The sequence below is a fragment of the Loxodonta africana genome, chromosome 1 (genome assembly GCF_030014295.1).
Source record: "Loxodonta africana isolate mLoxAfr1 chromosome 1, mLoxAfr1.hap2, whole genome shotgun sequence".
In the NCBI taxonomy this organism is placed as follows: domain Eukaryota; kingdom Metazoa; phylum Chordata; class Mammalia; order Proboscidea; family Elephantidae; genus Loxodonta; species Loxodonta africana.
In genome coordinates, this window is record NC_087342.1 from 85,134,502 (window position 1) to 85,146,745 (window position 12,244).

Genomic DNA, 12,244 nt, shown 5'->3' on the forward strand with positions numbered 1-12,244 from the left:
TGTGAAGAATCATTACTTTCCCGTGTGTTTTGAGAAATCACCTCAAAACAACAAGGAAAACAAACAAGCATAAAATGCAAACTTCATTAAAGTAGCCGGTCTCTGAAACAGAGATTCCCAAATAGAAAAAGATTTTGAAAGAAGTGAAGGTGAAGCAGTGTGGGCTGATACAGAAAGAAAATGCTCATTGTGGCAAATAGTTTCAAGATCTCTTCTCTTTGAATGCAGCCTGGGAATAAACTAACTGGCCCTCGTTGAAGCAGAAGGAACAGGGGATGAAGAATATCAATGGAAGAGCACTTAGACCTGATCTGACTTCTAGGATAAGCTAACAAGAAACCACAGAGGTAAGGTATATCTGAAGGATATGTTAGATCGTTGAAAAGAAGCATTACTAGACCTAGAATCGACCTAGGAAATCTCAGTTAACTGTATATAATAAAGCTAAAAAAGCTCACTTGGACACACATACCTGGGTAAGAAGGAGCATTCTTATGGCTTAAAACATGGACTTGGCTCTTCCCCAACACAAATATTCCAAAATTAGTTGTCCCCGGAAAGAAATATCAACTCATATAAATATGAGTAATCAAAAACAAATGAGTTCCATGTAATAATAATCTTAATAAGAGGCATGAAAGAATCAGAAAAGAAACACATAGCAAACACTCACCTTATCTTATAATGTTATGCAGGTGATGAGGATTGAGAACTACATCTAATTAAAAAAGAGAAACATAAGGAAATAACTAACTCTATGAGGCCAAAAAACAGAACATAAAGACAAGAACTCATAGAAGATATGGAGACAGAATGAGATGAACCATAATGTAGTATAGTTTAACGTAGTATAGTTCAGGAGAAGAAACAGAAGAAAGAAAACAGAAATAAAACCAAATTTAAGAAGGAAAAAGAAAATACACACAGCTGAGTAAACTTTAAGGTACAACGAAGACAAGATTAAAAGATTGAATAAAATGAAAATGAAATGAATAAAAGTATGAGAAAAGTAAGAAAATTATAGTTATTAAAGTTTATCAAACAGATTAAATAGATGTATACTTGGAGTTTATGTGCAAATATAATTAAGACAAATGAAACAAGACAGCAGTTTACGAACTGAAAAAAGATCATTTTGAACCTACCAGTCATCTGGGGGAGGAATACTATGATATGTACTAAGGAAAACGACAGGACAAAGTTGTGTTTACTCCAGAAAAGCAAGGTTAACATTTGAAATTCAGGCAATATCAGTCACCACATTGAAGCAATAAAATCAGGAAAAAATAGTCATCTGATCACCTCTGTAGAGGAAGAAAAAGTGTTTGTAAAATTCAGCTCCTGTTTATGAAAGTAAATGCTCAGCACTTGAAATAAGGGGGAAAATGTACTTAACGCAAACCTATAACAAATCATTAAACTCAAAGGTGAAATACGGAAAGCTTTCCTCCTGAGTCTGTGAGAGAGAAAAAGACGACCACTGTCACCACTTCTAATCAGTATTGAATTAATGCAATAAGGAAATAACAAATAAATAAACTTAAAAAGAAAAGCATTAGAAAGGAAAAAATACATTGTTATTATATGTAGACGATGTGATAGAATACACATATTATTGTTATTATTGTTATTATTAGGTGCCTTTGATTTGGTTATGACTGATAGTGACCCTGTGTACAACAAAACGGAACACTGCCTGGTCCTGAACCACCCTCACAATTGTTGCTGTTTGAGCCCACTGTTGCAGCCACTGAGTCAATTCATCTTATCAAGGGTTTTCCTCTTTTTCGCTGACCCTCTGTTTTATCAAGCATGATGTCTTTCTCCAGGGACTGGTCCCTTCTGACAACTTACCCAAAGTACTGAGACGGAGTCGCACCATCCTTGCTTCTAAGGAGCATTCTGGCTGTATTTCTTCCAAGGCAGATTTGTTTGTACTTCTGGCAGTCCATGGTATATTCAATATTTTTCCACAACGCCATAATTTGAAGCCATCAATTCTTCTTTCGTCTTCTCTATTCATTGTCCAGCTTTCACATGTATATGAGGTGATTGAAAATACCATGACTTGGGTCAGACACACCTTAGTCCTCATAATGACGTCTTTATTTTTTAACACATTAAAGAGGTTTTTTGAAGCAGATTTGCCAAATACGACATGTCATTTTATTTCTTGACTGCTCCTTCCATGGGTGTTGATTGTGGATGCAAGTAAAATGAAGTCCTTGACAACTTCAACATTTTCTTCATTTATCATGCTCTTGCCTATTGGTCGATTTGTGAGAATTTTTGTTTTCTTTGTGTTGAGGTGTAATCCATACTGAAGACTGTAGTCTTTGATCTTCATCTGTAAGGGCCTCAAGTCCTCTTTACTTTCAGCTAGTCATCAGCATATTGCAGGTTGTTAATGAGCCTCCCTCTAATCCTGATGCCACATTCTCTTTCATATAGTCCAGCTTCTAGGATTATTTTTTCAGCATAAAGACTGGTTAAATTCTTTTAGACTATGGATGTATTCTTTTAGATTATGTATGTAAATATGGTTAATTCTTTTAGATTTTGGTAAAAGAGGGAACTTTACTAATTTTATGAGTCCAACATATCCTAGATACTAAAACCTGGAAAGTACATTAGAAGAATGGACTAATGAATCTAATTCACATCAGATTCAAAGCAAAGCAGAGAAAACTCATATGGTCTTCTCAATACATGGAGAAAAGTGTTTGATAAAAGTTAATATTTATTCATGATAAAACATTCCATCAGTCTAAGAATGTAAGGAATCTAAGGAATATATATCTGACAAAAAATGGTGTTAGGATTGAATTGTATCCCCCCAAAATATGTGTTGTAAATACTAACCCCTATAGCCATGGATGTAATCTCATTCGGGAATAGAGTTTTCTTTATCATGGTAAGGAAGTCATATCAGTGTGGAGTATGTTTTAAGCCAATCACTTTTGAGTTACAAAAGCAGCAGTTTAGGTATAGAAGCAAGGAAACACAGATTGGGAAAAAAAATGCCACATGGAGATCACCAAAGAACAAAAGAAGAGAAGCTGAAAGACAAAAGGATTTTCCCCCAGAGTGGACAGAGAGAACCTTCCCCCAGAGCCAGCACTCTGAAACCAGACTTCTAGCGACCTAAACTGTGAGAAAATAAATTTCTGTTAAAGCCACCCACTTGTGGTATTTCTGTTATAGCAGCACTAGATGACTAGGACAAGTGCCAACATAAAACCTATCACATTCACTATACAGTAATAATGAAATAAAGAAACCTCTGTTTGATATTAGGAATAAGAAGATAAGGATACTCCCAGTTACTACTTCTCATCATTACTGGTCTAGTTAGTGCAGTAAGTTAAGAGAAACAAAAGTCATATAAATTGAAAAGAAAAAAAACAAAACTTATTTTTCACAGATAACATTGTTGCATACGTCAAAACAAAACAAAATAAACACACACACACACAAACAGATACACAAAACACATTGCCATTGAGTCAACTACTACTTATAACGATCCTATAGGACAGAGTAGAATTACTCCACAGGGTTTTGAAGGCTGAAAATCTTTACAGAAGCAGACTGCCACATCTTTCTCCTGCAGAGCTGCTGGTGGGTTCTAATAACTGAACTTTCAGTTACCAGCCAAGTGCTTTAACCACTGTGCCACCACGCAGACAACCTAAAATATTCTATAAATAAATTGTTAGAATTAATAAGTATGTTTGCCAAAATCTGAATACAGTGTTAATATATGAAATTAATTTTATAATTATTTTATATTCTACCAACAGTCAAAATTGAAATTAAAAAATTTAAACATACAATTTGTAATAGAATAAAAATGGATCAAATATCTAGGAGTAAATCTCACAAAAATAGATTTGAGATATCTAAACAGAAAATTATAACATTGTCAAGATAAATTGAGTGGGCTTAAGTGAAGGGAAGAGTCCCTGAATAATGCCAACAGTCATGGGCTCAGATGCTAACTGAATAGTTGGGTGTTGGTGTCTACCTAGAGGTACCTTGGAAGAAAGATCTGGTGATCAGCTTCTGAAATATCAGCCCCTGAAACCCCTATAGGGCATGGTTTTACCTTGACACACATGGGGACACCATGAGTCAGAGTCGACTCATGTCGACTCAATGGCAACTTTTTTTTTTTTTGTGGATCCAGAGCACATAAATCCTTCATAATATTAAAAACAAAATAGTAAAAATTGGCAAAAACTTGAACAGGTGTATCTCAAAGAAGAAACACAAATGGTCAAAAAGTTTTTAAAATGATACTAATTTTTATTGATACTCACAAAAACTGAAATCATCATGCACTTCAACTAGGTTGGCTAATATTTTTAAATATTTGACCGAATCAAATATTGATGAAGATGTGGAGCAACAGAAACTCATAGTGATGGCCAGCATGTAATCTGGTACAACTACTTCAGAAAATTTTGGCAGTATTTTAAAAAGCTGTACAGGTACTGAGGATGGACATATATCTCTGTCTATTTAACCAATTACCTGTCTACCCATCCGTCCATCCGTCCATCTGTCCGTCCGTCCATCCGTCCATCCAACCATCCATCTCTCTCTCTCTATCATCTATATCTTGAGAGAAATACAGGCAGAATGAGCCAAAATACATCCATAAAAATGACCAAAACAGTATTTTCTTAAGTGCCAAAAACTAAAAAAAACCTGTAATGTTCATGAGCAGTAGAATAGATAAATTATGTTTGGAATATTGCAGCAGCAGAAAGGAGTGAAGTGCAAAAATACTCAATACATGGATAAATCTTAAAAAAGTGTGATGTTATTTGAAAGAAGCCAGACAAAACAGGAACCACTTACATAAAACTTCAAAAACATTAAAAAGTTAGATTATATTATTTAGAGATCACATCTGTAAAGCAAAAAAAGAAAACGAAATCTAAATATGTAAGTATAATGCTTACTGTTGAGTGGAGAGGATGCAGCACTTTGGGATTCTCTGAGTAAATTTTTCTAAGACTTGAACCAGGTGGGTGTTAAGCAAAAAAAGAAAAAAAAAACAAACAACCCATTGCGGTCAAGTCGATTTCGACTCATAGGTGGATGTTACATCAGTGTATTTAACTGTAATTTGTCAAGCTGTACACTCATGTTCTTTGAATCTGAAAAATTCTATTTTATATATGTATTTATATGAATTTTTACTTATATATATCTTCCTCTCTTCTGTTTTCTTTGCTCTATTTCTTAAACACTTATTCTTTGCATGTGGAATTCCAAAAACATGGAGTTTTTAACAGTTCTAAAAGTACTAAACACATACTCAGAATACTAAATGTCTCTCTACCGTAGACATTTCAGAACAACTGAGAGTATTGCCATCATCTGGGAAGCTGGGATGAAATGAAAAGACACTACAGAGCTTAAAAAATTATAAGCATCTCAGAGTTCATGACGCTTCAAACAGCTATTCATAAATTTTTACTTTAACTTCTCCAGTGGGAACATCTAGACGTCAGAATTCTCTCAAATTCATGTTTTTCACATTCTAGAGCTACGACAAGAACAAAATACAATATTCCTAATTTTTTGCTTTATTTAAGCTTCCAGCTTTCACGAGAGAGGGGGTATGAGAAATAGAATGACTCATTCTGGGATTTTGTGTTCTGAATGAAAATTTATGACAGTGTAATTACCACAATATGGAGTAAGAGATGGAGCAAGAAAAAAATAATATTGGATACTACACCAGAAAGGTAAAGGCCTTGTTTCTTAATTTCCTTTTAAGATTGCTTATTGCTGATGTATAGAAACCCAACTGATTTTTGTGTGTTGACCTTGTATCCTGCCATTTGCTGAATTCATTTATTAGCTCTAGTAGCTTTCTCTTGGATTCTTTAGGAGTCTTTTATTTATAGGATCCTATTTCATCATCTGCCAGGCGCTTCTTGGAAACTCTATGGGGCAGTTCTACTCTGTCCTATAGGGTCGCTATGAGTCAGAATCGACTCCACGGCACTGGGCTAGGTTTTTTTTTTTTTTAATCGTCTGTGAAAAGGGATAGTAGCTTTACTTCTTCCTGCCTGACTTACTTTTTCTCTTTTTGCCGATTTTGTCTGGATAAAACTTCCAGCACAATATTTAATAACAGTGGTGAACAACAGGCATCCTTGTCTTATTCCTGACCTTAACGGGGTATCATGGATTCAATTGTGTCCACCCAAAATATGTATCAACTGTGGTTATCCTCCATTTTGAGATTGATATTATTTTCCTGTATGTTGTAAATCCTAATCTCTGCCTGTGGTTAATGAGGCAAGATTGATCATAGTGAAGAGTACTAGGGTGGGGTGTAACATCCTTGCTCAGGTCACACCTCTGATGCAATGTAAAAGGAGTTTCCCTGGGGCATGGCCAGCACTACCTTTTATAGTACAAGACATAAAAGGAAAGAGAGATGTGGGCAGAGAATGCGGGAACTCACACCACCAAGAAAGGAGAGCCAGGAGCAGAGCTCATGCTTTGGACCTGGGGTTCCTGTGCGGAGAAATTCCTAGTCCACAGGAAGATTGATTAGAAGGATCTTCCTCCAGAGCTTACAGTGAGAGAAAGCCTTCCCCTGGAGCTGACACCCTGAATTTGGACCTCTAGCCCAGTAGGCAGTGAGACAATAAATTTCTCTTTGTTAAAGCCATCCACTTGTGGTATTTATTATAGCAGCACAAGATGACTAAGACAGAATTTGGTATTGAGAGAGTGGGGTGCTGCTCTTAAAAGATACCTAAAATGTGGAAGCAGTTTTGGAGCTGTGAATGAATAGAGGACTCAGAAGGAAGGGAGGAGAACTGTTAACACCAGAGATGGCACAGATGGTAAAAAGCAGCAGCAAAGAATAGGCAGCAGCAGAACCAGGAGAACAGTGTGAGATGGCACTGGAGCCAACCCATTGAGTGCGAGAGCTGAGTACCTTTGCACAGGAGGTTTCCTGGCAGAGTGGGGTGCCTCCAGGCACTTATTGGTGAAGTTACAGAGCTTTGGAACACTTGCACCAGCAGGACAGGTGAGGCCCAAGGGCTGAGAGGCCAAGAAATCAGGAAGCAGAAGCTGAAGAGACAGGGAACACAGGAAGCTGAGCTGTCGCAGTCTCAAAGGGTATGGCCTCAATATCTGGGGTTTCAAAGGGTGGAGCCATGGCCTCTGGTGTTCCTAGGAGTGGAGTTACCACTCAGAGGGACTCAGATAATGTCGGGCCTAAAGCCAAGAGAGCAGAGTTGTTGTCCCGGTGGGCCTGGAAGGAGGAGCTGAAGCCCAGGGCCAAGGGGCCTCCACTCAGAATCTAGAGAGTATGGCCAATACCTAAAGTCTGAAGGGCAGGACCATTGTGTAAATTGTCTCAGAGAAAAGAGGATTCTTTTCAAAGCCTTGAGGGCTAATGTAATGTGTTCTGCTAACTTGCTTGGTACCTGTTATGCCTTCTTTCCCTCCAATTTCTCCCATTTGCAGTGGAGAGGTCTAGCTTGTGCCTGTTCTGCCACTGTACTTTGAAAGTAGATAACTTGTATTCTAGATTTCACAAATGAAGAGGAATTTTTTGAATTTTGGACTTGGAGTCAATTTAAGACTTTTGCTATGATGTGATGGGGTGAATATATTTTACATGTGGCAAGGACATTAATTTTGGGTGGAGTGTCATGGATTGAACTGTGTTCCCACAAAATATGTCAGTTTTGTTAGGCCGTGCTTCCCAGTATTTTGTGTTTGTCCTCCATTTTGTGATTGATATAACTTCACTGTACATTGTAAATCCTTATCTCTGCCTGTGATTAATGAGGCTAGATTGGATCACATTGGAGAAGATTAGGGTGGGATGTAATACCCTTGCCCAGGTCACACCCCTGATCCAAGATAAAGGGAGTTTCTCTGGGGTATGGTCTACACCACCTTTTATCTTACAAGAGATAAAAGGAAAGAGAGATGTAAGCAGAGAGTGGGGACCTCACAGCACCAAGAAGGTAGTGCTGGGAGAAGAGAGCATCCTTTGGACCCAGGGTTCCTGCACAGAGAAGCTCCAAGTCCAGGGTAAGATTGATGAGAAGGACCTTTCTCCAGAGCCGACAGAAAGAGAAAGCCATCCCCTGGAGCAGGTGGCCTGAACTGGGACTTCTAGCCTACTAGATTGTGAGAAAATAAATTTCTTTCTGCGAAAGCCATCCACTTGAATTATTTCTGTTATAGCAGAACTAGATGACTAAGACAAGGAAAGCACTTGGTCTTCTGCCATTGAATTTGATGTTGTCTGTGGATTTTTCATAAATACTCTTTCTCAGATTGAGCAATTTACTTTCTATTCCTATCTTACTGAACAATTTTATTAGAAAATGTGTTGGATTTTGTTAAAAGCCTTCTCTGCGTCAATTAAGAAGACTGTGTGCTTCTTTTCCTTTGTTCTATTAATGTGGTGTATTAAATGAGGTGATTTTCTAGTGTTGAACCATCCTTGCATTCCTGGGATAAATCCCCCTTGATCATAATGTACAATCCTTTTTTTTCCCATAATTTATTTTATTTTTGTTGTTGTCGTTGAGAATATACACAGCATAAAAATTCAACAATTTCTACATGTACAATTCAGTGACATTGATTTCATTCTTCAAGTTGTGCGATCATTTTTTGTTTTTCCTCCCCATTAATATAAACTCACTGCCACCTAAGTTTCCAACTAAACTTTTGAGTTGCTGATGTCAATTTGATCCCATAAAGATAGTTCTTAAAAGAGCACAATGCTCAAGGCAGACATTCTTTAATAGTAAAACAAGATTATTGTTTGGTTTTTAGAAGTCTTTAAGGGTATTTTGGTTTAAAGTTTATCTCACAGCAATAGTTTTAGGGGTTCATCCAGCATCCATGGCTCCAAAAAGGCTGGATTCCATGAGAATTTGAAATTCTGTACTGCATTTTCACCATTTTGATCAAAGATTCTTCTATAGAATCTTTGATCAAAATGTTCAGTAATGGTTGCAGGGTATCATCCAGTTCTGGTCCAGTGGCAGAGGAGATGGTTGTTCATGGAGGCAATTAACCACAGATTCCATTCCTTCCTCGTGTTCCTGACTCTCCTTCTTCTGTTGCTCCAGGTAAATAGAGACCAATTGTTGTTACTTAGATGGCCACTTGCAAACTTTTAAGACCCCAGGCACTATGCAAAGAACTAGGAGACAGCGCCAAAGCTTTAAACATGATAATAGGCCAATTACCTGGGATGTCCCATTAAACCATGATCAAAAACCTCCAAACTGAGAAACCAAAACCCTTGAGGTGATTGCTTGTGCATAAGCAGCTTCAGAAGCTGCACCTTTTTGTTATTGTTGTTGTAAATATATCTATACAATTTTTATATGCTTTTGAACTCAATTTGCTAGTATTTTGCTGAGGATTTTTGTATCTATGTTCATAAGTGATATCGGTCTGTAGTTTTCTTTTTGTGTGGTATCTTTTCCTGGCTTTGGTATCAGAGTAATGTTAGCCTCACAGAGTGAGTTATGAAGTGTTCCTACCTGTTCTGTGTTTTGGAAAAGTATAAGAAGGATTGGAATCACTTCTGTAAATGTCTGGTAGAATTCCCTATCTGGTCCCAGACTTCTTTGTTGTGAGGTTTTTGATTACTGATTCCATTTCTTCACTTGTTCTAGTTCTGTCGAGATCTTCTATTTTCATTTTAAGTCAATGTAGGAAGCTTATGTGTTTCTAGAAATTTTTCCATTTAATCTAAAATATCTAATTTGTTGGCATGCAATTGTCCGTAGTATTCTCTCATCTTCTTAATTTCTGTAAGGCCAGTTGTAATGTCCCCACTTTCATTTCTGATGTTATATATTTGTATCTTCTCTCTTTTTTCTTTGTTAGTATAACTAACCCGTAAAACCCAAAGGTTTGTCAAATTTATTAATCTTTTAAAAAACAAGCTTCTGATTTCACTGATTCTCTCAATTGTCTTTAAATTCCCGATTTCATTTACCTTTGCTTTGATCTTTATTTTCTCCTTCTTTCTCTTGCTGCTGTGAACAACAGTTTGATGGTTCCTCAAAAAGTTAAACACACATCACCATGTGATCCAGCAATTCCACTCTTAGGTATAAACCCAAAAGTACTAAAGGCAGACATGCACAGAGACACTTATACACCAGTGTTCATGGTAACACTATTCAGAATGTCTTTACCAGTGACATTGACCAATATCTGTGGCACTGTATTTGTGGTGTAACATATTCCTGGAAATGGGTGAAGTAAAGCCGTTGTATCTTAAAACAGTGTGCTATAAGAACAGCTTTTTGCTTCATTGAATGTATGACAATGACATTTAGTTAGCATAATGAAAGGAGAGTATTAGAGTTAAATTGATCAACTTCGATATAACTGGGATAATAAAAAATCCAAAAGAACCAAGGGATCAATGAAAGTTATTTTTAACGTTGGCACCACAGTTATAATTTAATTTTAAATATGGGTTTTTGTACACATGTCAGCGTGTATTAATTATTCAATAAATGTATTGAATTTTATTGTATTTTTTTCTGAGAATTTTCCTTCACTTACTTGATGACTACAAAATATGTCTTCTACATTTAATGGTGGAAAGGGTGGATTTTCACTTTGGAGTTTGGTGGGAAAAAAAATCAGGGTCCTATTGTGTCCATGGAAGGCTTTTCTTTTCCAATCAGCCTTTTCATGGCCCCCTTCAACTCTTTATTCCTTAGTGTGTAGATCAATGGATTCAAGCTGGGGGTAACAATGGAATAAAAGATACTGAGAAGTTTACCCTCATCCTGATTTGGACTGTTTCCTGGTTGTATGTACACGTAGATTAGAGTCCCATAGAAGATGAATACCACAATGAGATGGGAAGAACAAGTTCCCAATGCTTTTTGTCTCCCTGTTGCAGATTTGATCTTGAGTACGGTTACAGCAATGAAGCCATATGAGACCAGAATGAGAAGAAGAGGAACAAGAGCTATAACAAGGCATGCAAGAAATGTGGCTACCTCCATGGCTGTGGTATCCACACATGCAACCTTCAGCATGGCAGATATTTCACAAAAAAAGTGGTCTAGGTGGTTTCCACATCGAGGAAGACTCATGGCATAGGGGGAAAGGATCATGCAACTAATAACACTAACTAACCAGGCCATGGCCACCAGGCCCTGGCAGAGTTGTGAGTTCATTATGGCTGTATAGTGCAGAGGCTTGCAGACAGCACTGAACCTGTCATAAGACATCACAGCTAGAAGGATACATTCAACTATGCAGAGTGTGACAGCATTGAAAAGCTGAAAGGCACAGCCACCAAAGGTTATTCTCTTGTCTTTACCCCAGGTATTGACCAACATCTGTGGGACTATATTTGTGGTGTAACAGAGATCCAAGATGGCCAAATTTCTAAGGAAGAAGTACATGGGAGTTTGGAGATGGTCATCTAGGAAAGAGAGCAGGATGATGGCCATATTTCCCATCAAGGCAATGGTGTAGAAGAAAAAGACAATCCCAGAGATGATCATCTCCAGTTGAGGGTGCTCTGTGAATCCAAGGAGTATAAATCCATTGAAGTAGCTCTCATTGATCATTCTTTTTCTTTTAAAAATAGCCATTCTGAAGATGGAATAATCAACATTTTGGAAGCCACAGTGAGTATATTCATGAACTTTAATGCCAAACTAAACTCAAGCATTATATTCAAGGGATTTTTTTTTTTTTTTTTTTTTACTATCAAACATATGTAAACATTTATTTCATCATCTAGATAAAACTTTAAGCTATGGTAGTAAGAATTATGAATTATCCAATTTTTTTTGAATATCAATTGAAAAGTTCAAAGCATGTTATAATGGAAAGAATGATTGTAAAAACGTAGATATCTGTATCAATCACTATAGTATGTAAAAGGGAACTCTGTTAAATTTAATTTCATTAACTGTCTTCTAATGTGACTGGCTCTATACTGGAAGCATTTCCTCCAATAACATAGCAGCTGAGAGTGTTTAAGAATGTAGAATTCAAATCAGTAACTTGTCATTTGATCTTTTTTATTATAATTATTTTATGTATCACTCTACTAAGGAACGAAGCCCCATTAATATTGAATAAAAAGAAGGGAATAGCTTCCAATACTGTCTGATCATAAAAGCTTCCTGGAGTTATTTTCAAAAATAGAGATGCCTGTAACCTCTCTTGGAAAGTTCTATTT

The 12,244-nt window shown here is 36.8% G+C and overlaps 1 protein-coding gene across 1 annotated transcript; it reads right to left on the reverse strand.

Moving 5' to 3' along the window:
• Positions 1-10,679: 10,679 nt before the first annotated feature.
• On the reverse strand, positions 10,680-11,732 carry LOC135232789 (olfactory receptor 2W1-like). Its single transcript, XM_064293873.1, has one exon. The coding sequence runs from the start codon at positions 11,646-11,648 to the stop codon at positions 10,680-10,682; it is 969 nt and encodes a 322-aa protein (XP_064149943.1). The 5' UTR covers positions 11,649-11,732.
• Between the last annotated feature and the right edge of the window lie 512 nt (positions 11,733-12,244).